Genomic DNA, 23,585 nt, shown 5'->3' with positions numbered 1-23,585 from the left:
TCCCAAGAGTGTGAGTGGGTGGATGTGTGTGTGTGTGTATGATCTCATGGAAGTAGACTCCTCCTGTCCTAGTTCATCGGCTTTGAACTCTCTACCTATAAGTGCCATATGAAGCAATGCAGTACTATTTTATGAAGTAAATAACAGCTATAAAAATTATATATGATACCATTTGGAAGGTTGTTCTACTAGGATATGAGTGATCACTTTAGAATGTGCATACATCATATAAACAGAGTTAAAATAATGCAATTCCTGTTCTGAATTATATAGTAATGAATACACACCAATGTCCATTATTAGTGGCATTTATTAACAGATATTCCTAGGCCTTCATTATTTCCTTACTTGAATTTTAGCTTTGATCAAAAGCTGTCAAGATCAAAAGTGAAACATTTTGAATATATATTTTTACTCTTTGAGCATACTCTAAAAAACATTTTTACAAGAACATATAAAGACAGTGGTCATGCATAAAAGACAATATTTCAAGCATTTTCACAAGGCATTTTTCAGGGCCTGCAAGCAAGTGGATCTGACAACAAATATTGGCAGCAAAGGAAAGGAAACCAAAACGTGGCGTCTTGGCCAATTGAGGAGGCCGTAATGATATTCACAAGAAGCCCCCCTGCAGAGACAGAGGGGAAACTGTTCCTAAGCAACAAAACACATTTTCTGTCTGAATGCGGGAGAGGTGCTGGGGCGGCTTTTCTCTGCATGGTGACTGAAGTGCCGGTTTGTGAAGAGTGAGAAGTGTGTGTGTGTGTGTGTGGCATTGTTTCAAGGTGTGACAGTTTCAAACTGACGGTAAGCGCTGCTGAGATTGCAAATGTAGTCACAGTCAATGCAGAGGTCGCTGTTTATAAACTTTAAAAGAATCCAACTTGAGGTCATTTACAGTATATTTGTACCAGCTAAGAATGAGGGGAAAAGAAACTGATACCAGATATTTATATCAATTGTGCTTACTGAGTTCTCGAAAAATTTATTCTTTTCAGAACCTCATGTCATACCCATGCTGACACTGCCATCTAGTGTTTAAAAATCAAATTGTAGGTGTGTGACAACAGGCGAACTTGAGATTCTCAACAGACCTTGAATCTTTCCTGCTGGTAGAGTAGTCAGAGTGGCAGTTGTGGGTTTGATTCCCAGCTGCCACTGCTCTTAGTCTGAATGGGTCCAAAGCGTTTGTGCCTGTAAGTCCCTTTGGAGAAACACATACACACAATAAATGCATAGAAATACAATATCAGATTTGTACATTAATCAGAAGGCCATGGCAGCTCCCTGTGCTTGAACCCATGGCCTTGGAGCTGTTAATATCTTACTGCACTATAGTCACGCCACAACTGTCCTTGATGCGAGACCTCCATGCATCATTTTGCAAAGCATTTGCACAAGGACTTTGCCCACTGAGTTTTATTGAGAGAAAGAACGAATGAGCGACAAATTTAAGTAAATGTGTCAAAGGATCTTTCCACGGATCAACAACATACACCCAACCCTGCCCTATCGTCCTCTCCTTACAAAACCACGGGACAAACAACAATCGATGAAATGATCTCTAATTCAGAAAAATGTGATGTAGGCATTATACTATTATGTGGAAAACAGCCTCCTAGTGGCAGAAATCGGCAATGGTACTTTCTGGATACACATGAAAAAGGAATGTACCCAATGACAGAAATAATGACAGAAATAAAAATGATTTACTTTAGTTTTGCTTTTATTTATTGGTAACGCATATGAATGGTGACAGCCTTCAACATATTCTAGGTAATGCTATTTTGTTTTGCCTTTGTTTCCATAAAAATACAGCAGTTGATGGTTGTATCGTCTGTCGAAGTCATCTCACTGAACATCAGGGTTGTTTTTGAAGAGATACTCTGCCTGAAATCAAACACATTCACAACATGAGACGACTGTCAAGTGTCAACTTCTCTCAAGACCATCAACATGCAAGTACACACAGGGTTCCTACTCTATGTCAGATGTAAAATTCTATTCTACCACTTTCCCCTGACTTTCCCTGACAAAAAAACTGCATTTCCATGACTTCTATATAATGAATGGTACAATATACCGACCAAAGATTTCAAAGCAGCCGCAGAGCGTTCAAGAATCTTTTACTTTTTTAGAGTGGGAGATGAATAGATGGACATTGAATAAACAAAGTTGGGCAAACCACAACTACTCAACCAAGCAGTAAAGCTAATACCAATAAACTCAACCAGATAAACACCAATTCTGCGTGGAAATATATTTGAATTAATGTATTTTGTCAAGTCAATTTTAACTTCTGCAACAAAATGTCCTGATATTCCATGAATTTGCCCCAAAAATTCCCTGACTTTTATGTCTGGAATAACTTTCCTAAAATTCCATGATATTTCAGAAATTCCATGACCCGTGGGAACCCTGCTACACAGTACAACACTGAAAGGCGAGGAATAGATACTATATCTATCTAAACCGAAGAAGACAGAAAGACGGACAGACACATTGATCCCAAAGGAAATGTGGGGATAAAAATACAGCTGCTACAGCTGCTGTTTCGGTGCAAACCCGGCTCTGTTACCAGGAAGTCGATGGGGTCGGAGGGCCGGTTCTGGCAGCACTCGATGAGGCCGGCTGTGAGCGTTGGCATGACGTGCTGCGCCAGGTAGCCTCGCAGGGGCACCGACTGGGCCTCCAGGAGCTCGTTCTCCTGTCGCTTCACCTCCTCAAGCTGCCTGCTCTGTACACACACACACACACACATAGACACACAGATACATAGGCAAACACACAAACACACACACACACACACACACACACACACACACATGTTAGTCCCCTTCCATCCCAAGGACCACAATGGAAAGAAGCCTTTGGGCTTTATTGTGTTTTTATATCCTTTTGAACACTTGATGTTGTTCAATAAAGTTTTTTTTTAAAAACACATACAGGTAAACCCACAGATACATGGACAAACACAAGCACACACACACACACACACACACACACACACACACACACACACACAGATACATAGACAAACACAAGCACAGACACACACACACACACACACACAAACACACCAACAAACTTTAGCCATTCACTTAACATACTTCTGTGATGCCAGGTCACAAGTCATCCCTTCTCCCAGGGACATCCCTGCGCTGAGGCTTTGTACAGGCCTGGCTCTGTCCCCAGAAATGTCCCTGGACCCACAACTGACACATCGCACAAGGGCCTTCTAATGACTCTCATTCAAAGGGATCCTAATCAAGGAGCGTACCTGCACAGGGACACACTGCAGACACCAGTGCACCGGCCTCCCTCTGCGCTCTGTAAGAGGAGCCAGAGAGGAGCAGCACCTCCTTACCCACTCCTCCTAGTGCACCTCCCTCTGCGCTCTGTAAGAGGAGCCAGAGAGAAGCAGCACCTCCTTACCCACTCCTCCTAGTGCACCTCCCTCTGCGCTCTTTAAGAGGAGCCAGAGAGGAGCAGCACCTCCTTACCCACTCCTCCTAGTGCACCTCCCTCTGCGCTCTGTAAGAGGAGCCAGAGAGGAGCAGCACCTCCTTACCCACTCCTCCTAGTGCACCTCCCTCTGCGCTCTGTAAGAGGAGCCAGAGAGGAGCAGCACCTCCTTACCCACTCCTCCTAGTGCACCTCCCTCTGCGCTCTTTAAGAGGAGCCAGAGAGGAGCAGCACCTCCTTACCCACTCCTCCTAGTTCACCTCCCTCTGCGCTCTGTAAGAGGAGCCAGAGAGGAGCAGCACCTCCTTGGCACTGCTTACCCACTCCTCCCAGTGCACCTCCCAGAGTACCTCCCTCTGCGCTCTGTAAGAGGAGCCAGAGAGGAGCAGCACCTCCTTACCCACTCCTCCTAGTGCACCTCCCTCTGCGCTCTTTAAGAGGAGCCAGAGAGGAGCAGCACCTCCTTACCCACTCCTCCTAGTGCACCTCCCTCTGCGCTCTGTAAGAGGAGCCAGAGAGGAGCAGCACCTCCTTACCCACTCCTCCCAGTGCACCTCCCTCTGCGCTCTGTAAGAGGAGCCAGAGAGGAGCAGCACCTCCTTACCCACTCCTCCTAGTGCACCTCCCTCTGCGCTCTTTAAGAGGAGCCAGAGAGGAGCAGCACCTCCTTACCCACTCCTCCTAGTGCACCTCCCTCTGCGCTCTGTAAGAGGAGCCAGAGAGGAGCAGCACCTCCTTGGCACTGCTTACCCACTCCTCCCAGTGCACCTCCCAGAGTACCTCCCTCTGCGCTCTGTAAGAGGAGCCAGAGAGGAGCAGCACCTCCTTACCCACTCCTCCTAGTGCACCTCCCTCTGCGCTCTGTAAGAGGAGCCAGAGAGGAGCAGCACCTCCTTACCCACTCCTCCTAGTGCACCTCCCTCTGCGCTCTTTAAGAGGAGCCAGAGAGGAGCAGCACCTCCTTACCCACTCCTCCTAGTGCACCTCCCTCTGCGCTCTGTAAGAGGAGCCAGAGAGGAGCAGCACCTCCTTGGCACTGCTTACCCACTCCTCCCAGTGCACCTCCCAGAGTACCTCCCTCTGCGCTCTGTAAGAGGAGCCAGAGAGGAGCAGCACCTCCTTACCCACTCCTCCTAGTGCACCTCCCTCTGCGCTCTGTAAGAGGAGCCAGAGAGGAGCAGCACCTCCTTACCCACTCCTCCTAGTGCACCTCCCTCTGCGCTCTGTAAGAGGAGCCAGAGAGAAGTAGCACCTCCTTACCCACTCCTCCTAGTGCACCTCCCTCTGCGGTCTGTAAGAGGAGCTAGAGAGAAGTAGCACCTCCTTACCCACTCCTCCTAGTGCACCTCCCTCTGCGGTCTGTAAGAGGAGCTAGAGAGAAGTAGCACCTCCTTGGCATCGCTTAAGCTGGGAACAGACCTCCCGATGTTTTAAATTGCACCCGATAAGAATTGAGTAGACCAAACCTACAGACGATGTCTGATACAATTGGGAGTTCGTTATGTGCACGAACATAACGATTGAGCTGTTGGATTTTATAATGTCATAATTGCAACCATGGCAACCATATAACGGACCGGTCAAGAAAATATCAAACATGTTTGATTGAATCTGTATTGCGCCGTCAACAATGGAAATAATCTCTAAGGATTGAATCTGTCACCCAAACACACATGACGATTCCAGCTGTGAACACCACGCCTACCGTTGACTCCCTCGGACTTGCCATGATGTGCCCAGCTTTACCCACTCCTCCCAGGGCGCCTCCCACTGTGCTCTGTAAGGCGGGATCACATTAGCCAGCGGCAAGCGGCAGGTTTCCTATTGTTCTCTATGGTTCGGCAGCGGAACGGTGGCAACGCTGGCGTAACGCTAGTGTTGAACAAGTGGAGCGTTGAACTTGGTTCAACTTTCAAAGCGCAACGCGTATTCAATTGACAAACTGTTTGTGTTGCTTAGGAACGAGATAAAACGTATTATGGTCTGAGCGTTGCGTTACGTTTGCTGCTGCCACTTGCCGCTGGCTAATGTGATCCCTGCGTAAGAGGAGCCAGAGAGAGTAGCACCTCCTTACCCACTCCTCACAGGAGGAGACAGAGAGAGTAGCGCCTCCTTACCCACTCCTCACAGGAGGAGCCAGAGAGAGTAGCGCCTCCTTACCCACTCCTCCCAGGAGGAGCCAGAGAGAGTAGCGCCTCCTTACCCACTCCTCCCAGGAGGAGCCAGAGAGAGTAGCGCCTCCTTACCCACTCCTCCCAGCGCGCCTCCCTCTGGGCTGCCTCCTCGGCCTCCAGCCGCTCCCTCTCGGCCGCCTCCTCGGCCTGCTTCTTCAGCTTGGCCTCGCCGCGCCTCCTCCTCTCCTCCTGGAGCTCCTCGCTGGTGGGGCCATAGTTCTGGGGCGGACCCACCCGCCGGACAATCTTCTCCATCACCACCAGGTAGTCCACGTCATCACTGCTGGTGATCTCTGCACACCAGTCACAAGAAATCATATCATCATCACACATAGCTCAAATTTATTTGTACATCCCTATCTGTTTTAGGCCATTTGCATAACTTTCTTTTAGTTTACTTGTACAGCACTTGGTCAACTGTCGTTGTTTTTAAAGGGCTTTATAATAATAAACCTGAACCTGAAATCTCATTCTTATTGGTAACATTTCATTTGGATAGTCCACTCACAGGGACTTAATGCATGGATTCCAGTTGCTGCTACTGGAAGAAACTGTAATCCATGCATTTCCACAGAATTATTTTTGGAATCTGATCCCTTATCATACCTGTTCATTCTTACTCGTCGCTCGACTTATCGTGACTAAATTCAAGATGGCTGCAAACGCTAAACTTCGTGAAGATACTGTCTGTATAAATCGTCTTGTAAGTAAACTACCAGTGCTTTTTCAAAGTTCTCAATGTCTCGTTTTAAATGTCAGGGCCCTCGGAAGTCTACCAATGAAGTGTGGAGATACATTGAGCCTCGTAAATGGTGTAAAACAGTGATTTATTTGCATGGCTATGCCGATGCCGAGGCACCACCATTGACCGCCTTGTTGGTAGCATCAGCTAACTAGCGCCAAATTTCGGAGTGCAGGGGACAAGCCGAGATGGGCTATGAGACATACGTTCACACTCGGTATCATGTTTCAAAACACTTTAGGTCAAAATCACACCGGAACAGATCCCCTGTTCAAATTCAAGTTCAGTATGTAAAATTGTTGAATCACCTTGAATAAATCCAACCCCGGACTATCCAAGTAAAGTGTGCCCTTTTATGTTAGCAAAAGTAGTTTGTAGTTAGTAGTAGAAGTTAGTAGTTTTACATCACATCATGGACAGTGTTTCCCACAGAATTGAATTCTATTTGTGGTGGTAGGTGACGTGGTTATGATGCTAACGGTTTTAGCCAGTCGTCATCTATGCCAACAACAATCCTTGCAGGATTTGTAATGTTTTCTTTAAACATGCATGCAGGATTTGTAATGTTTTCTTTAAACATGCATGCAGGTTTGTTGAGGGACAGAGACTCAAGGAGAGGCTGTGCAAAGGTGCACACAGCTCTACAATGAAAGGATTTCATCCCATTTAAGTAGCATTGTGTGGTGGTCAGTGTTGATATTGTGGTGGGCCGCCACAAATGTATGGGAAACACTGATGGAACACGGTGCATGTTTCTGACAGATGTTCAGGTTTGCAGAGAAAATGTCCTCTATTTCTAAGGTAACATATATGGAGTCTCTTTGCCAATGAGAAGGTGATCTTAAATTTAAATACAAAATTCACTTAAAAAAGTACCAATGTGCTCTGGTTGAATATCAAGCTCATCAAAGTAGTTGAGCACCGTCTCGTCCTCCATGTTGTTATCTCTGTAGTTGGCCAGGCGACGGGGGAAGCACTCGTAGGAGTACGTGGTTCCCTCCACCTCGCTCTCCGGAAGGTTCAGCACACGGTCCTTCAGAAACGCGTCCGCGGCGTCCAGGGCGAAGATGATCTCTGCGATGCAGACAGAAACATAAGCTCTCAAACAGTACACGCAAAAGAGTGAGTGTGTGTGTGTGTGTGTGTGTGTGTGTGTGTGTCCAGGGCGAAGATGATCTCTGCGATGCAGACAGAAACACAAGCTCTCAAACAGCACACGCAAACAAAGCCAGTATAGCTCTCCCAACACATTTAACGAGACGTAAAGACCGCAGACGACGCCGACTTCATAAGATCTGGACCCGCAGCAGTGGGTGAGCCTCATGACTGTCCATGAAGTTCATTAACAACACGAGCACCTTGGTTTTTGACACACCTGGAGTGGTCTTGGTTTTTGACACACCTGGAGTGATCTTGGTTTTTGACACACCTGGAGTGATCTTGGTTTTTGAAATACCTGGAGTGGTCTTGGTTTTTGACACACCTGGAGTGGTCTTGGTTTTTGACACACCTGGAGTGGTCTTGGTTTTTGACACACCTGGAGTGATCTTGGTTTTTGACACACCTGGAGTGATCTTGGTTTTTGACACACCTGCTGTGATCTTGGTTTTTGACACACCTGGAGTGATCTTGGTTTTTGACACACCTGGAGTGATCTTGGTTTTTGACACACCTGGAGTGGTCTTGGTTTTTGACACACCTGGAGTGATCTTGGTTTTTGACATACCTGGAGTGATCTTCTTGCTAATTCTCGTGTCCTCTCCCTCTTCCTCTTCAGCTGCAGAGGGCAACAGGGAAATGGTCAGGTGTACACCGTACAGCATATGGGATGTTAGCCGTCGTTACCTGGAAAGGCTATCTTACCATAGAACAACTCCTTAGCTTGATCATAGGTCTTTGGAAACCCATCCAAGACAAATCCTTGGTTCTGACATGGCTTGGATTTCAGCTTGTCTCTGATGATCTGAATAACATACTGGTCGTCCAACCGACCTAGAGGTAGACAAAAAAAGCACAATGCACATTGTAACAAACATTTGATTAACACACACACAGGCTGGATGTTCTTTCTAGCCCTGGATGGTGTCTACTGGCGCAGTAAGGAGGTGAGGTACCTCCATTTTGTTCCATGTTCTCCTTCAGGGTCTCCAGCTGCTCCTGAGCACCAGATCCTATCTCAACACTGTCCTCATCTGCATATGTCGAGCGAATGAGTGACTCCTGAACCACACACACACACACACACACACACACACACACACACACACACACACACACACACAGAACAGGCCATTGAGCATTTATTCACATCATTTGATACATTTTTATTCAGAGACAGGCAGACAGACAGATGAAGAAGATATGACTATAATCATGACTATGTAAGGTACCAGGTGAGCAGTGGTTTCATTGATGGTGTCTCTGAGCCTGACGTGATGCAGCTTGTAGTGTTTGCAGATCTTCTGTGCAACGCTGCTCTTCCCCACTGCGGGGGGGCCCAGGACGCAGATGCGGATGGGCTGGGGGGAGAGGGGAGAAACCCTTCTGTACAATAATCACACTTCTCCAGACAATGTGTAGGAGCTTATGGTCTACAATGAAATGTTTATTTGCTGTATCCAACCACTGATTTCTGAGAACTCAATGGTGAATACAGTATATGATCATCTGTTGCTGAACACAAATGAGGCCAAATGTGTAAAATATCACCAAACCAAAATCGAACACTCGACACTCAACTGCATTTCATATGAGACCACGAGCAGTGAGAAGTTACACATTGAACAACATCAACTGAAGCAAAATGCAATGGTGTGTATGGCAAGAGAAATCATAATGCATAAAATACTGTACACCTCACAGTATCACTGAGTTAAGTATAGAAGATGTTAATGGAAAGAGTATGAGAGTATGGAGAATGAGTTAAGTATAGAAGATGCTAATGGAAAGAGTATGAGAGTATGGAGACTTGACTGACCAGAAGTCCCCTGCTGTTTCTGTACTCCTCCACAACACGCTCAATGTTTTCAACGATGCCAGCCTCACACACCCAGGGAATGTTAAGGCTTTCCTTAATAAAGAGCGCCTCAAAGCGCAGATCTACTGAGATCGAATCAATATCTGCTTGCTGTGGACAAGTAAGTATAATTCAGTATTATACAGTTATAAAACATTACAATTAAAATATAGTTTTAGACTAAAGCTTATTCATGTAAACACAAATGCACACATGTAGACTTACTGTGAGGTTTCTATGTAGAAAAGCCTTCTCAACTGAAACGGACTCAGTTTTTCCTGGTCCAAGTGTAAATGATATTGTCTAATAAAAAAAATACAGTAAAGTCACCTATGTTTACAAGCAAGAGCTTTAAAAAATCACTGTAGATGGTTAGATGAATTTAACAGCAACCCACCTGCACAATGTCCTCAACTGTATTCTTTGAGTCGTCTACGGCGACTATATAGTGTGGCCTTGGCTTTTGGTCAATAACATTTAAAATGACTCTTGAAACAGGAATAACACAGAAGATTAAACACAGTACAGAGAGTGAACAGAGGGGTATGCTACGAAGTGAGGTTGCTGGCTTACCCAGGTAACGTTGCTGATCTCAAAACAATATGTAGCCTAACTTCAGAAGCAATACATGCAGTAATGCGTTTTTTTGAGTAAGCCAGTAAGTAACCTTGCTTCCTAGTATATCCCTCAGTAAAACTACCTGACTAGATTAAATAACCAACAAACAAACAAACACAGCTGACCTGGCCAAGTCATTAATGTGTATGGTCGGGAGGATGTTGGTGCCTTTTCCAAAGATAGGAACTTTGGGAATCTCCCCCAGCCAGGATGCCTATTAGAAATATGAATAAGAATTATCATGTTTCACTCAAAATAGGATTTTACCATTGCATCACCTGTAGGCCTTGATGCACTTTGTCACAGACAGTTACATTGTAGTAAGGTTTCTGCCCAAAACCCTGAACCAAATGAGTATGTAGTGTCCTGACTCACTCTGAAGAAGAAATGAAAAACCTGTTCCCCCATTCCATACTGAAGTCCTGATGCAAGTACATACGTGCTGAACTGGGACCTTTCCTGCAGGGGAATGAATAGGCTAGTTAGACATCAAAACTGAACTAAAGAGTTAAATTCATTACTCGGTTGCACTGTATTAAATAAATGCTTCTGTTTTCTATCTATTGTAAGAAATGACCAATGACACAATTCATCTTGATATCTGACTGCTGCAGGAACAAAGTCTAGTAATTTCCAAATCTACAACTAAAATGTTTGCACGGTTTTGACTTACAGTTTTTCCCAATTTCACCACAAGTTTTTCAACAGCGATGTGCTGCTTGAAATTGGGGTGTGGTCTTCTTTTTCTATAATCATCATCTGTGAAAGGAATAGATGGATCTTCCTATCAGGAGAGACAAAGAGAGCGATAAAAAAATAATAATAATACCGTGCATCTGTTATGCTTGTTGAAAATGTACTACAGAAAAGGAAAGTGCTTGGATATAACTTATCACTCACGGGATCAACTGGCTTGCTCAGGGCCCATGTCATGACTGTTGATACCAGGATGAATGTCTTTGGACTGAAAAACTTGTTCATTTTCTCATGAAGGGCTGTGAAAGAATCATTCTATCACATACACAACTTATTTGGTAGCTCCATAAAATGTGTGTTCATTAATGATAGACTGACTATCTATCAGGGCCATGAACAATTACCTGTGACTGCCCATGACGCCTCTTCAATTTGATCTGCATATTCAGTGATGTTATATATGATGACATCACACTCCAGCATTTGCTTCAGAAGTTTATTGCGATCTAATTTCTGTAAGGATATGGGGTTGTCATTTTTGTCATGTCAATGATATAGTAACAACTATTATTGTCATTAAAATAGTGTATTGACAACAACAAATAACCATTAGAGTCCAGTTTTACCATAAACTGGCCCCAAGTCATGCTTGAATAGGCTACTCACATGATATTCCTCATATGTGTAAGTGCACTTTTTGCTGTCTGACTTGTCTCTAATGGTCCCGACAATTTGATACGTTGCCGGTTTAGCATTTTGATGACCATCTCGTGGAGACAACTCTTCTTCTTCAAAGTCATGGTCTGTCAACTCCTCAAGAGACGGCCCAATAAAGCTTTCTGACAAAAACTGGAGAGATTAATTAGCAACCGCTGTTAGCTAACGTTACCCATTCTTCCTTCAGATGTCTCTGATATCGTCTTTGTCGTTCAAAGTAGGCTACACAACATTCAGAATTACAAAGTACTTCACCTTTCCGATGTATTTTGATGCGTAGGTGTCAACATTATTGATAAAAACTTGCTTTGAGCGTTGAATCCTGTGGATTTCCTCATGGGTCATATTGTTGATTAATGGTTGCTATGACGACGCCCCGGAACATGAGTGGAACATGAGTAAGAGCTGCATCCAGAGGTATCCAGTGTGCACCCCTGTGCACCACTGAAGGAAGCGGTGTATTTTAAAACAATAAAATGCAGATTTTATATATTTTGACAATATATCACCATGTTAATTAAAAACAACAACGTCAAATTTTTACAAGATGTAGGCTTAGACAAACTGGAGAAAAAAATAAATAAACAAAATTAAACACGAATAGCCTAACTCACTGGAACAGTCTTACTTTCGATTTCATGTTTATTTCACCATCATAGAAAAGTACGAATCACACACATACTGTTAAATTAAGGCATTGACGATATTTACATTTTCACAGTATTAATGCAAACAAGCAGGACATTCCACACTTCAAGCTTTTCCTTGGACATCATCACACACACATTGAGACATTTCAACATTAAGGCACTTTAAAAAACACATGAAGATCTATACAATTATTTTCAAATGCATGTGTCTGAGAACAAGTAGAGCAATCGCCCAATGTTGGGTTAAAAAGCATAAAGCATCAGCGTCACATCATGCAACAGTAGATTGGTTTTTGGCCTTAAAGCTGTAAACATAACAATCTTGTATAAAATGTGCACATCCCTAAATTACTTGAATGACAAGTGGTCTCAAAGTGCAGACATCAATGGGAATCATTTCTTGGGTGATGCATTAAAAATGACAAACAATATAGCCAATTGTTGTGATTTATCTAACCTATAAAACATGCATTTTGTTGCATGGCTAAATCTCAGAAAATCTTAATTTAAGTATTCAAAGGAAAGGTGAATCTATCAGAGAGGGGTGCTTAGTCGATTAAGTAGAATCACTCTGCCTCTATTGAGAAGTTATCAAACTGTGCAAGCTCAAACGAACTGGTCCCAATGGCTGCCCATCCATTCTTAGGCACCTTTCCTGACACCACAGCACCCTTCCAAAGTAATGATCCATTCAGCATCCCTGTGGCAGTATCACCCTGGAAAAGAAAGACAAACCATCTATTGAAACAACACCTGAAGGCCATAAAAATGTAGTGGTTTTACTGTACGCTGTTTAACATAGTTATGACCTTGAACTATGACTTTGAACTGAAATTGAATTGAACAAACCTTGATTGAAAGTGACAGTGTGTACCAAATATCAGATGACGTTCCTGATTTACCCTCAGTAAGAATAGTCGTTCCCTCTGTTGAAACAAGAGTCACAGCCCATCAGTCTACATGCTGTTTTCATATACTGTAGGTGCTTTCAAAACAAACACCTGTGTGACAAAGACAATGAGCCAAAAGCGACAACTTTTGATAGGACGTCACTAACTAAAACCCTTACGTATGTCACTGGTGACTTTGTAAGTGCCGTCAGCAGAAACCCAGAAGAATAGCCCTTTTGTGCTTCGGACGTCGCCGCCTCCTTTGTCCACTCTGGCAGCGATGAACACAGCCCCAGTTTTGGCCTTTTCAATTAAGACGTCACAGGTAACTGTGATATTCTGCCTGGAAGAGTAAAAAAAAATAAAGTTAAACTATCAACACCTGTATCGATAACCCATGCAATGTGCAATAGATACTACTCTCCCGTTTCTTCTTCAACAATATTTTGCTCTTGCAAGGCTGTCATTGTAAATGAGAAATTGTGTGTAATGTCTTGCGTGGTTTAACACCTGCTAAATAAAAGAAAGTCTCACCAACACACAGGTTGGTGTCTTTCCCTTAACGGCACATTTATAGATTATACATAGCGCTCCACAAAACATTCACAATCCCATCCTGCACTGACTTTATCATGAGGTGAGAAAAGCAGACCGACATACCAGGAGTAATCTCCAATGACACTAATGGTCTGATCCGCATCTGTTACCCAGGTCACCGGGCGCTGGGTGACCACCTGACGCAAGGTAAACACGTGTGGGCCGGGATCAGTGAGGTTCATGAAGTACTCAAAAACTCCAGTCTGATCGGCAAAGTCTGGAGCCTCGGAGAACGGAGGGTTTCCTAGAGAGACAGGAAGGATATTAAGAGTCGTACGACCATGACGCTGTGCAGATAAGTGGACGACGGCGGCATCTTACACAAGTCCTTATTTGCATAGTCATGTAGTCATAAAGTCATATGCACAGTCATGTAGTCATAAAGTCATACAGCCCTGCAATTACTAGCACATTTACAGTACAAGTCAAACGTTTACTAGTTATGCACAATACTGGTCTGTTATGTACTGTTATGTTATGTCTGTGGTTGAACAGCAAAGCTAAATTAAGTACATGTGATTTTTGAAGCATCAATATCAACATTTCCTGTATTCCGAGTGGACCTGTGGCAGCAGACTTACGGACATTGAAGTCATCCTCATACAGTTTGGGGAAGGGTGCAGAGGGAGGTGGATCGGGATACGCTCCTCTCTGAGCAGTAGTTATGGTGGAGAGAGTGTACACTTCATCAACATCCAGATTTAGGGTGAAAGACCCATTGGAAATCTGTGGAGAGTTCATGATTCACCACAAGTACTGCATGATACTTTGATACTTTGAACAAAGGCTGTTAAATAAATGCCAAGTTCCCATGGAATAAGGCAATAGAAGATCATCTCCAAAATAAACTCAGAAAGCCATAAAGTCATTCTTTGGTCAGGGACAATGACTCTTTCTTTATGTAACCAAACAATAGTCCAAGCAAATAAATTGTCTTGGCATCTGCCATAACAAAAACATTTTGGTAGCTAGCTTTAATGCCGGAACTTAACACTCGTCATCAGTCTGTATCGTCTGTATCAGTCTGTATCGATCAGTGTAGTATAACTCAACACTGAAAAACACTGAATGATTTGAAATATTTGTGCAAATTAAAAGGGCACCTTAACTGGGTCCAGCTTCTGGAAGAAGACAGGGTTTTTGGTTTTGAAATCGAACCGGGACTTCCACAACTGAAGCTGCGATATGGAAGCCTAAAATGTCATGTACAACAGAAAAGCTATTGAGGATTATCAAAGGTAGAGAATTTAAAGACATTCCCAAATGACCACAAAAATGTTTTCACTTATTAACCAGTGGCAAAGAAAGAACTCAGAAGGAACTCACAAAGGATCCCTTCAGGTGGAATGTGACATTCTGGGGTGTGACCTCAAATCGTTCAAGAGGAGGTCTTATGCAAACAGAGTGGTTATGAGTCTGTAGCACAGAGGTATATCAGTGAAAAGGTTGCAATTTTTTCATATTTAAACAGACAGAACAAAACATGGTACACAAAAATATTAGCAAACAAGTACAAGAGTAGACTGCAGACCCTTGTCCCTGTACTTGGTCAGAATGGATCCATATCCAAATAAAGAGGACCAAAATATGGTGACTACCTTGCATAAACATTTAAGCTGCAGTTGACAAGATTTTTTTGATCATATTCACTAAAACCGACACTATGCTCCGACAGAACAACATAAATCAGCCGGTTTTAGAAAAAAAAAAACACACTTCTACCTCCACCTAGTTATTTGTTTTGCCAAAATCCCGGTTCTCCCGGTTCTTCCGGTCCAATCAGAGCAGGGCTGTGTGAGATCTGACTGTGAATCACATTCTGGTGCAGTGTGGTGCACACTGACGAGCATGAACTCGATGAGAGGGTGCTTGGTGGTAGTGGGGGAGGGGCATGAGAGTTGTAAACATTCTAAATTTTTGCTAAGTCCCCTCAATCTGTCAGACTTGCCAACTGCAGCTTTAAGTAGATTGGACCAGTATTATGTACTGTATGTAATAAAGAGTGGACCAGGTAAACTCCAAAAAAGACAGACACTCTTACCATGGTTTCTATGACGACTGTGAGTTGGCCCTTGCGGTCAGTCAAAGCTACGTAACTTCCCCCTTTGTTTAGATGCCCGACAGTCTGCAGGTAGCTCCAGCCGGGCTGGGTGAACTGGGTGGTGTGGGCTACAAGCACAACACATATGATTGCATCAGCTCTTCCTTTGGAGTTATGATGAGGAGGCATGTTACAGTACATGCCGTACTGCCTAGAAAAATACCAATACAAACTAAAATACATAATAAAACAAATGAGTGCAGGTGCCTCACCTCCTACTGCCTGTGGCAGTATGGCATTTACATTACCTGTTATCCAGATAGGTGACTCCACAACGTAGTTGCTACTCCATGGTTCCTCAGCGGTCATAAGACCATCTCGGCCAAATGGCAGATTCTCATAGTAACTCGCCACCAAGTTCCAAGATATAGTTCTGAAAACATTACATCCAATATTAACAATATAAACACTTACAACAATATATTTGTGTAAATTGTGTAAACCTTTTGTGAAGAAATGAACTACATGTCACATGCACAATCTGGAGAAACTCTTTCTGGCTTTGCAGTATATTTTTTGACAAAAAATACAAAAAAAAAATAATGGCATGCCAAACTATGGGTTGCAATGTATCGTTATGAGTTTATTGAAAGTTCATACGAAGTCATCCTGCCGTTGACGTAGTTCTGGTTGAGTATGCGTGCCCAGCAGCCTCCCCCTACTTCATCATTGAAAGTGCTGTAGTCTTCAGATGACCACAACGTCTTGTCAGACTCCAAAGCTTCCTTTATTGTCGTGGTGCCAGGATAGTGAGCTCTTCAAACCAACAGGAAAAAGTATGTGTGCATTACGCCATTTGCATATCCTGCCAGGCACTGTAAATTAATCACCAATTCAACATAAATAGTTTCATTAATGATGCCAATTAATTAGTTTCCATATGCATGCTCATTATTATTTTTTTTGGATTATTGGATGCTTGTCATTAATAAATACTTGCCCACATTTAGATAAAGAAAAGGATGAATTGTTATTTTTTTTTCGAGAGCACCTTGTACATTACTGATCCATTAGAGGCCATACCCAATAACATCTACAGCGGCACTGAGCTCTTCATCCTGAAGCACATAGAATGCTATGGGTTCCCACAGGTTGTCACTGGCTATGATTTTCACCTTGTCCAGCCCACTCTTATCCAGCGTGTACCGTAGGAGCTACCAGTGACAGTGAAAGGATTGAAGACATAGGAATGAAATGCTGAAATATGGAATTAGTCTTATAAGACCATAGTGTGAATTTGTTTGTTTTCAGCTGTAAACAAGCAACAAACCTCACACCGTTTTCACTGTCAAATTTATCAGTTCCAATCAACATCACTGTTGCAAATTTCAGAAAAGTCAATGGAATCCAGCTTTTTTATTTTTTTCATCAATATCTTCAATAATAAAAAAAAACATTTCTCTGTCTTGTAAAACTTACTATCTTTTTTTTCACCTAAGAGTCATAGCCAGATGTGTTGGTACCCTTACATATTAATGAAAGAATGCTTAATTTCTTCCTTAAAAGTGATGAAATTCAAAGCAATTACTTTTGTCGCTTTTATATTATATAAGTGTGTTCTTTTTTCGTGAAAGGGTACCTACCATTTCAGCCTCAACTGTATAATAGTGTGTTGACTGGGAAAAAGAGGTTATACATGTGCTTCAGAAGTAAGAAATATCAGCCACCCTCATTTTGAGAAAATAGTCATGTAAAACACAGCGTCAGCCCATTGCGTGCACCTGCATCATCTTGAATTTCGCTTGGGGATCAATAAATTATCTATCTATCCATCTATCTATCTATCTATCTATCTATCTAAAAAAGTGCAAAGTGTTATAGTTATTTAGTTACATGGAAATCCCCAAATGTCCCCATCAACGTCAATTTTCAATATTTCTATATCAATATTATTTTGTTTCTGTTCGTGTTTGAAGTCAAGGGCCAAATGTGCGCAGGCTGAAAAGTGCTTAATTGGACGCTTTTTTTGTTTTACTTCTGATGCTCATGGAAGAATTTGCCCTTATTAGCACACAACCAAGCGGTATTTGTTCCCCCTTTATTTTCTTCATCTACCTTGACGTAAAATATTAATTGTCAAACCCCTGTGAGCATGAATCAAACAAAAAAATACGGGTGACTGATTTTCCCCTTCATAGTACACAGCGTAAGCCACCATTTGAAATACTACAGGAAAACATTAGTTATAATTAATATTAATTATTCATTCATATTCATATATTTAATAAGATGGGAAAGCACCACTAACCTTGATGTACTTGCTATCAAATGGCCTCTCATTCCATACCTATTTATGAAGTGAAAAGGTTTGTCAGAAATATCTTTTACTAGATTTGTTAACAATGATGAATTCAAATATAATTCATGTCACACTTACCCCAACATAGTCTATATCCAAGCCATGGGACCGCTTTGCACCAGTTATCCAGGACACTACATAGTTGGCCGTTATGTCAGGAAAGTCATAGGGCCAGTCCTCTCCATGGCCAACCCATCCGGGAAATGCCCATGGTAAACCTATGGAGACCTTACTCATTAGTCTGATAACAATTAATCAAAAGTATATTAATCAAGTAAAGAGTTTTAAGTTGTTAAAGAGAGAGGTAGGCAGAATTCCCTTTCAGAGAAGCTGAAAAGTGAATACAGCTTCTGTTAAAGACATCAAGCAGTCTTCCGATTAGATAACTTACAGATATATCTATCTATCTATCTATCTATCTATCTATCTATCTATCTATCTATATATATATATATATATATATATAGTTAGATATATTATATAATACAGCTATTCCCCAACAGTTTAACATCCAGCTTGGCTCATCTACACTGACCCCAACTAAATCGGCACGTAACTTGGCCTAGTGTTCCGGTTCACGTGCGAGTTTTGGATATTTCAAGAGGGGTCTAAAGACTTACAGTGGGCATCACTTTCAAATGGCCACTTCAGTCGCGCATTACGAGGCGTGAAGCTGCGTGAAGCTTTAGTACCACTTTCAGCCACTGTGCGTCGCTCTGCCTGCCGCCCCTTAGGCTACTTGGGTATGGCTTAAGGCTTGACTACACGGTGGTAACGAACATTGAAATCTGCTTTTGATAGCCTACAGGTGCCGATTAATATCTTAATTTGCTGTCTACGTTATTGTCAGTGTTGGGGGTAACGCAACTACGCAAATCAATACAGTGTCTTGTGTGATAATTGAGCCAGTAGAGAAATAACTGTTCAGAATTAATCTGTAGCCTTGCGTAGGCTTCTGCAGAAAACAATGTTATTGCCAATTTAATACTATCTAGCAACATTTTTAACAGGCTAGACAACTATGACCCACGTTAATTTGCCCTACTTCTTGACTGCAATGTAGTCAATTGACTGCTTGACATGTCATTTTTATTTTTCTGTACAATAAACAAATACATCTGCTTTATGCCGCAGAATTACATTCATATTTGTTTGACTTCTGCAGACGCGCCACTTCCCCCTGAATAAAAAGGCCTAGCCTAAATGAATCAAGAGTAAGGCAAAACAAATAGCCTAGTAGCCTAATGAAACATACGGATTGATGTAGTATCTTTGTAACATTATTAAATTAATCTGTTACTATGCCGTTTGCAAAAGAGAACATTTTAATTTGATTCACAATAATGTTACATTTAATTTAGCCTACATGTTGACAATGAGTAGCCTAGTTTTGGTTGTTGTTGGTGGCGTTATTGCATGTTAGTTATGCCTACAATGCAAAAGTGTAGCTGCATAGGATTTCAAAACATGGCGAAATGCCACAAAACCGGTTTGTGAATAGGTCTGAGTTAGGAGTCCTCTCGACTTCTTTTAAGCTGTCACAGAGGTGGGAAGGTGTGATTTGTTTGGGGCAGGGCCGGATTAGCTGTTCATCTAATCTCATTTAATTCATTAATTCTTAGAGTTATGTTTTGTATATTTATGATACATGTTTATTGTCATTATTGATATTTGATATTGTACTGACATTATTGTTATTATTACTATTTTTCTTATTGTTGGCTTACCATGTTTTAAGTATTGTAAAGTTCTTATTCTGTAAATCGCTTTGGACAAAAGCATCTGCCAAATTCTATAACCACAATAACCATAACAACTTGTGAAAGTGTGCACAAATGCTATGCAGTTCTTGTGCCTGGGATAAAACTCAAGGGTCATGGTCATGATGGCATATATTCTTCAGCGCTGCCAATTCAATTGTTTTGCTTGACAACGCCATGAAATGCATTTTCCCCCTTGAGGTACCAAGCTGTGTGTTGCACCTTGTATTGACATTCACAAACACAAGTAAAAAGCTGGTATTATTTCAATGTTTAGTATATCTCTGTACTACAGAACAGCATCTATACCTATCATATTCTGCCTCACTTTTGAGAAACAATCTCATCAAGCCACGATCGTGAACATAAGCTAACTGTAAACTTCGCAGACAGGCGCTACTTTCACACTGATGATAAGTGTGAAGATAAGCGACATTCTGTTGCACTGATTAAAGAACCTGAGCTTCCTCAACAAGCTGAATCTGATCTGGCCCTTCCTGTAGAGTCTACAGTGTAGACAGTGCCAGTGTTATATTGCCTGCCTTGGCTGTTGTTTGGGTGAATGGTCAAGTATCTGTTGCTACCCACCACACTGACCTTTCCTCCCGAAATCAATAAGCTATACGACAGCTAAATGCGGCCTTCAGACAGGCACTGTATTGTATTGTATACAGTATATACTCTTTTGATCCCGTGAGGGGATCTGCATTTATCCCAATCTGTGAATTAGTGAAACACACTCAGCACACAGTGAACACACAGTGAGGTGAAGCACACACTAATCCCGGCGCAGTGAGCTGCCAACAACAGCGGCGCTCGGGTAGCAGTGAGGGGTTAGGTGCCTTGCTCAAGGGCACTTCAGCCGTGCCTACTGGTCGGGGTTCGAACCGGCAACCCTCCGGTTACAAGTCCGAAGAGCTAACCAGTAGGCCACGGCTGCCCCTATTTCCATACCTATGAGTGTTATATTGGGGTTCCTCTTTTTAGCCTCCAACATCAGCCACCACTCATAGCCACGGAAGTAGTTCTCATCATTCTCATAGTGCATGTGAGAGGGTTCCGTTCCATCTAGACACAGGCAGAAGAAAATGGGAACGGTAACTGGGAATGAACCTCATTTAAAAATAAATAAATAAAATACTTTATGAAGACGTATCAATTCTAAAGGTGAGGAAAGCGTACTAGCCTACTAAATAAACAGGCCTAATACTAAAACATTAGACAAGAATAAGTTTAGAATTCACAATATCTTTAAACAGTAGTAATTCAACCAGGCCATTGACTTACCCATTACATACAGTAGCATAACATACAGTACACTTAGTTTTGAAGTATACGTTTATCAAAAATACATACTTTGCATCAATTCAAGGTATGTTTCACTAATTCATTTAATCAGCCTAATGACTGGCCTAATATTTTTTTTTTTTCAATTACCTGTAGTCTGAGCATCACCACCTATTTCAACTTTCAAAATATGAAGAGAGGCCCCAAAGTTTGGCTGTAAAACACATTCAGCAACATGGTGTGATAACTCTCAAAGACAAGATCACATGACCATGACTTTTATGAAACCATAATCAAACTAATAAATGAACTTTAACATGCATAGAAAATAGGGCAAATAAAATAGCCGTCTGATTATGCAACGTAGACATTATGATTATGCACAGTCTGTTTCATGCACCATGGGGAATTGGTTCTTCATGGCATATCAGATGTAATCTAACCAACAGTAGCCTAGGCTACTTATTTAAAGGAACCATATGTAAGATTGTGGCCAAAACTGGTACTGCAATCACTTTCAAATTACTGTAGAGCGGTGTATCCCCTTCCCCACACCCTGACTCGAGGTTGCCAACCCAGATGCCGAAACACTACTGACTTTGTGATTAGTAGATAGGTGGAGGGTGGCGCATCAGGCCAAAACACAACATGACATGACAAAACACAACATCAACATCAGTTGAGGGCTGCAACTTCACTTTTTAAATGACAATATACTGGCCGGACTACAGTTGTCAGTGATATAAGTATTTGAAATGAACATGATTTCTTAATGTCTAGTGGCATATCAGGGTCATTTTATGATTAATTGAAATACATTTCTTACATATGGTTCCTTTAACTAAATGGACTTCAAGAATGTCCAACCTTACCTTGAAAAGGTAGTCTAGAATTTGACTACGATATGGCTCAGCGTAATTAACAAGGAGACGAGATGTTGCCTAAAAGATAACACAACATGAATGGACATCAGTAGCCTAATAGCTAAACTTGTTTTTAAAACGTATTTTCGCTCAGTGTTCATCTTCGCAAAATTGTGGTTTGTTAGCTAAAACAGACTTTGCTGCAGCAACCAACTCACTCACTCACTCACACACACACACACACACTCATGCAGCCAGTTGGTGCAAAACAAGGAAGTTTTCATTCACAAACTTACCCCTCCACCACTTAAACCACCAATGCCGTCAAATGTTCGTCCTAATTTATCATCAAGTACATGGTCGTCACTTCGAGAAAAGTAGAAACACATAAACATGACATAAACCAAGGTTAGTGAGGATGGCATCTTTCTGATGCCTCTAGTGTGTCCGACTCGACTGTCACTTGTCAGTGATCATGTGAGCATTAAATATGCCACAACCGGCCACAACATAGCACAACCGTCAATTAACTTCCGAGTGTCGTCAAAATAAAAGTCCTATGTTTTTGAAGCTCTAATAAAAAGGGGATTTCGCCACACTTCTGGCTATTCAGATATAAAGGGAGGGAGATCTTAAGGACCATCATCTGGATAAGTCAAATGACTGATATGGTCTGTACTCTAGTGTTGTTTCAAGAGACAAAAGAGTCCCTCTTACCACTGCCCCACCACCCCAACCCTGCCATGTCAGGGCATACTTACACTGGGCACGGTTTACCGTGCCAGAATTCGATTCTCTCCCATTCTTGGTCCGCACTCACACTGCGTATTATCAAACTGTACCCAGGCACGGTTGAGCTGCTGTGCTCTAGAATTTTTGCATACAGTAGGTGCGATCATAATTAAGTACCTTACCGTGGCCGAGTCCACCTCCTCAAGTGGACGCCGGCACACTGGTCAAATTAACCGGACTTTGGAGTTCAAACGTACTCGGGTACAGTATGGATGGCATAGTGTGAGTACGCCCTTAGTGTACATCATAAGCTGAGAAATAAATATTCATTAATTACAATGAAGCTGAGACAGTCTCAGGGTATTGGAGCTCTCATTTGCAGACTCCTGAGGCAGTTCACACAGATTTCTGCTGTAGACCAATGTTATCAGCTGTCCATTTCAGCAATTGACCACTGCGGTGGTATGATGTTTGACAAAAATAATACCATTGTATTTAACTTCATTGATTTAGATGCATGTAGTGACAAAAGTCCATGTGACAGAAAGTGGAATAGCTAAGCAGTAGGACTTTTATTCTGATATCCATTACGTTTTCAGGTTGCCCCTAACTGCTTATTGTAGCTGTGACCTTTGGGCTTCAGAAGATCAATTCAGTGGAGGTGTAATAGGTAGCCTAGCCACCTCATGCAGGTTTAGAGTTGGAATACATATTATATCTCTATAAATGGATTTAGTGTGTGAGAGCAGTTGTATGAGAAGAGTAAATCTGTGCCACAAATTACTTAGCTTAGGGGTGTGTCTAATGGGTCAAAATAGCTAGCCTATAACACATTGATACACAGTGTAAGGGTTCATCTTCTTATGTCTTCAATATTGTGGCAATAAATGATAGTAATAGTTTAAGACAAGTTCAAGCAACAATATGTTAAGAGAGAGAGAGAGAGTGTGTGTGTGTGCACGCGCATGTGCGGCGTGA

At 42.2% G+C, this 23,585-nt stretch overlaps 2 protein-coding genes across 2 annotated transcripts; both read right to left on the bottom strand.

Moving 5' to 3' along the window:
* Positions 1-1,738: 1,738 nt before the first annotated feature.
* On the bottom strand, positions 1,739-11,945 carry ak7b (adenylate kinase 7b). Its single transcript, XM_076300292.1, has 18 exons — positions 11,684-11,945; positions 11,378-11,560; positions 11,116-11,224; positions 10,916-11,010; positions 10,689-10,799; positions 10,391-10,474; positions 10,141-10,229; positions 9,795-9,885; positions 9,623-9,700; positions 9,359-9,508; positions 8,772-8,900; positions 8,496-8,601; positions 8,245-8,373; positions 8,108-8,158; positions 7,258-7,455; positions 5,712-5,932; positions 2,579-2,737; positions 1,739-1,890 (listed from the first exon to the last, which is right to left on the bottom strand). Exons 1-18 carry the CDS (start codon positions 11,771-11,773, stop codon positions 1,852-1,854), a joined length of 2,112 nt encoding a protein of 703 aa, XP_076156407.1. The 5' UTR covers positions 11,774-11,945; the 3' UTR covers positions 1,739-1,851.
* A 107-nt stretch (positions 11,946-12,052) lies between these two features.
* galcb (galactosylceramidase b) lies at positions 12,053-22,341 on the bottom strand. Its single transcript, XM_076300293.1, has 17 exons — positions 22,172-22,341; positions 21,885-21,953; positions 21,163-21,226; positions 20,680-20,793; positions 18,044-18,183; positions 17,915-17,953; positions 16,690-16,820; positions 16,267-16,422; positions 15,915-16,039; positions 15,607-15,734; positions 14,892-14,981; positions 14,669-14,758; positions 14,147-14,291; positions 13,629-13,809; positions 13,148-13,311; positions 12,928-13,004; positions 12,053-12,794 (listed from the first exon to the last, which is right to left on the bottom strand). The coding sequence occupies exons 1-17, from the start codon at positions 22,298-22,300 to the stop codon at positions 12,645-12,647; spliced, it is 1,992 nt and encodes a 663-aa protein (XP_076156408.1). The 5' UTR covers positions 22,301-22,341; the 3' UTR covers positions 12,053-12,644.
* Between the last annotated feature and the right edge of the window lie 1,244 nt (positions 22,342-23,585).

The sequence above is a fragment of the Alosa pseudoharengus genome, unplaced genomic scaffold, assembly GCF_046254945.1.
Source record: "Alosa pseudoharengus isolate Yale_2024_CS ecotype anadromous, Long Island Sound unplaced genomic scaffold, YU_APseudo_1.1 YU_APseudo_1.1_scf_22, whole genome shotgun sequence".
Lineage (NCBI taxonomy): Eukaryota > Metazoa > Chordata > Actinopteri > Clupeiformes > Clupeidae > Alosa > Alosa pseudoharengus.
The sequence above is the reverse complement of the archived record's forward strand: the minus strand, read 5'-3'. Positions and strand labels throughout refer to the sequence as shown.

Bases quoted from the DNA above. Each gene is read 5' to 3' on its own strand.
- ak7b (XM_076300292.1), bottom strand. From the start codon at position 11,773: ATGACCCATGAGGAAATCCACAGGATTCAACGCTCAAAGCAAGTTTTT. The intron at 9,509-9,622 runs GTAAGTCTACAT...ACTTGTCCACAG, and splicing joins TTCTACATAGAAACCTCACA to CAAGCAGATATTGATTCGAT. The intron at 8,159-8,244 runs GTAAGATAGCCT...TGCCCTCTGCAG, and splicing joins AGCTAAGGAGTTGTTCTATG to CTGAAGAGGAAGAGGGAGAG.
- galcb (XM_076300293.1), bottom strand. From the start codon at position 22,300: ATGCCATCCTCACTAACCTTGGTTTATGTCATGTTTATGTGTTTCTAC. The intron at 21,227-21,884 runs GTAAGGTTGGAC...TGTGTTTTACAG, and splicing joins TTCTAGACTACCTTTTCAAG to CCAAACTTTGGGGCCTCTCT. The intron at 14,759-14,891 runs GTGAGTTCCTTC...ATGACATTTTAG, and splicing joins TCCACCTGAAGGGATCCTTT to GCTTCCATATCGCAGCTTCA.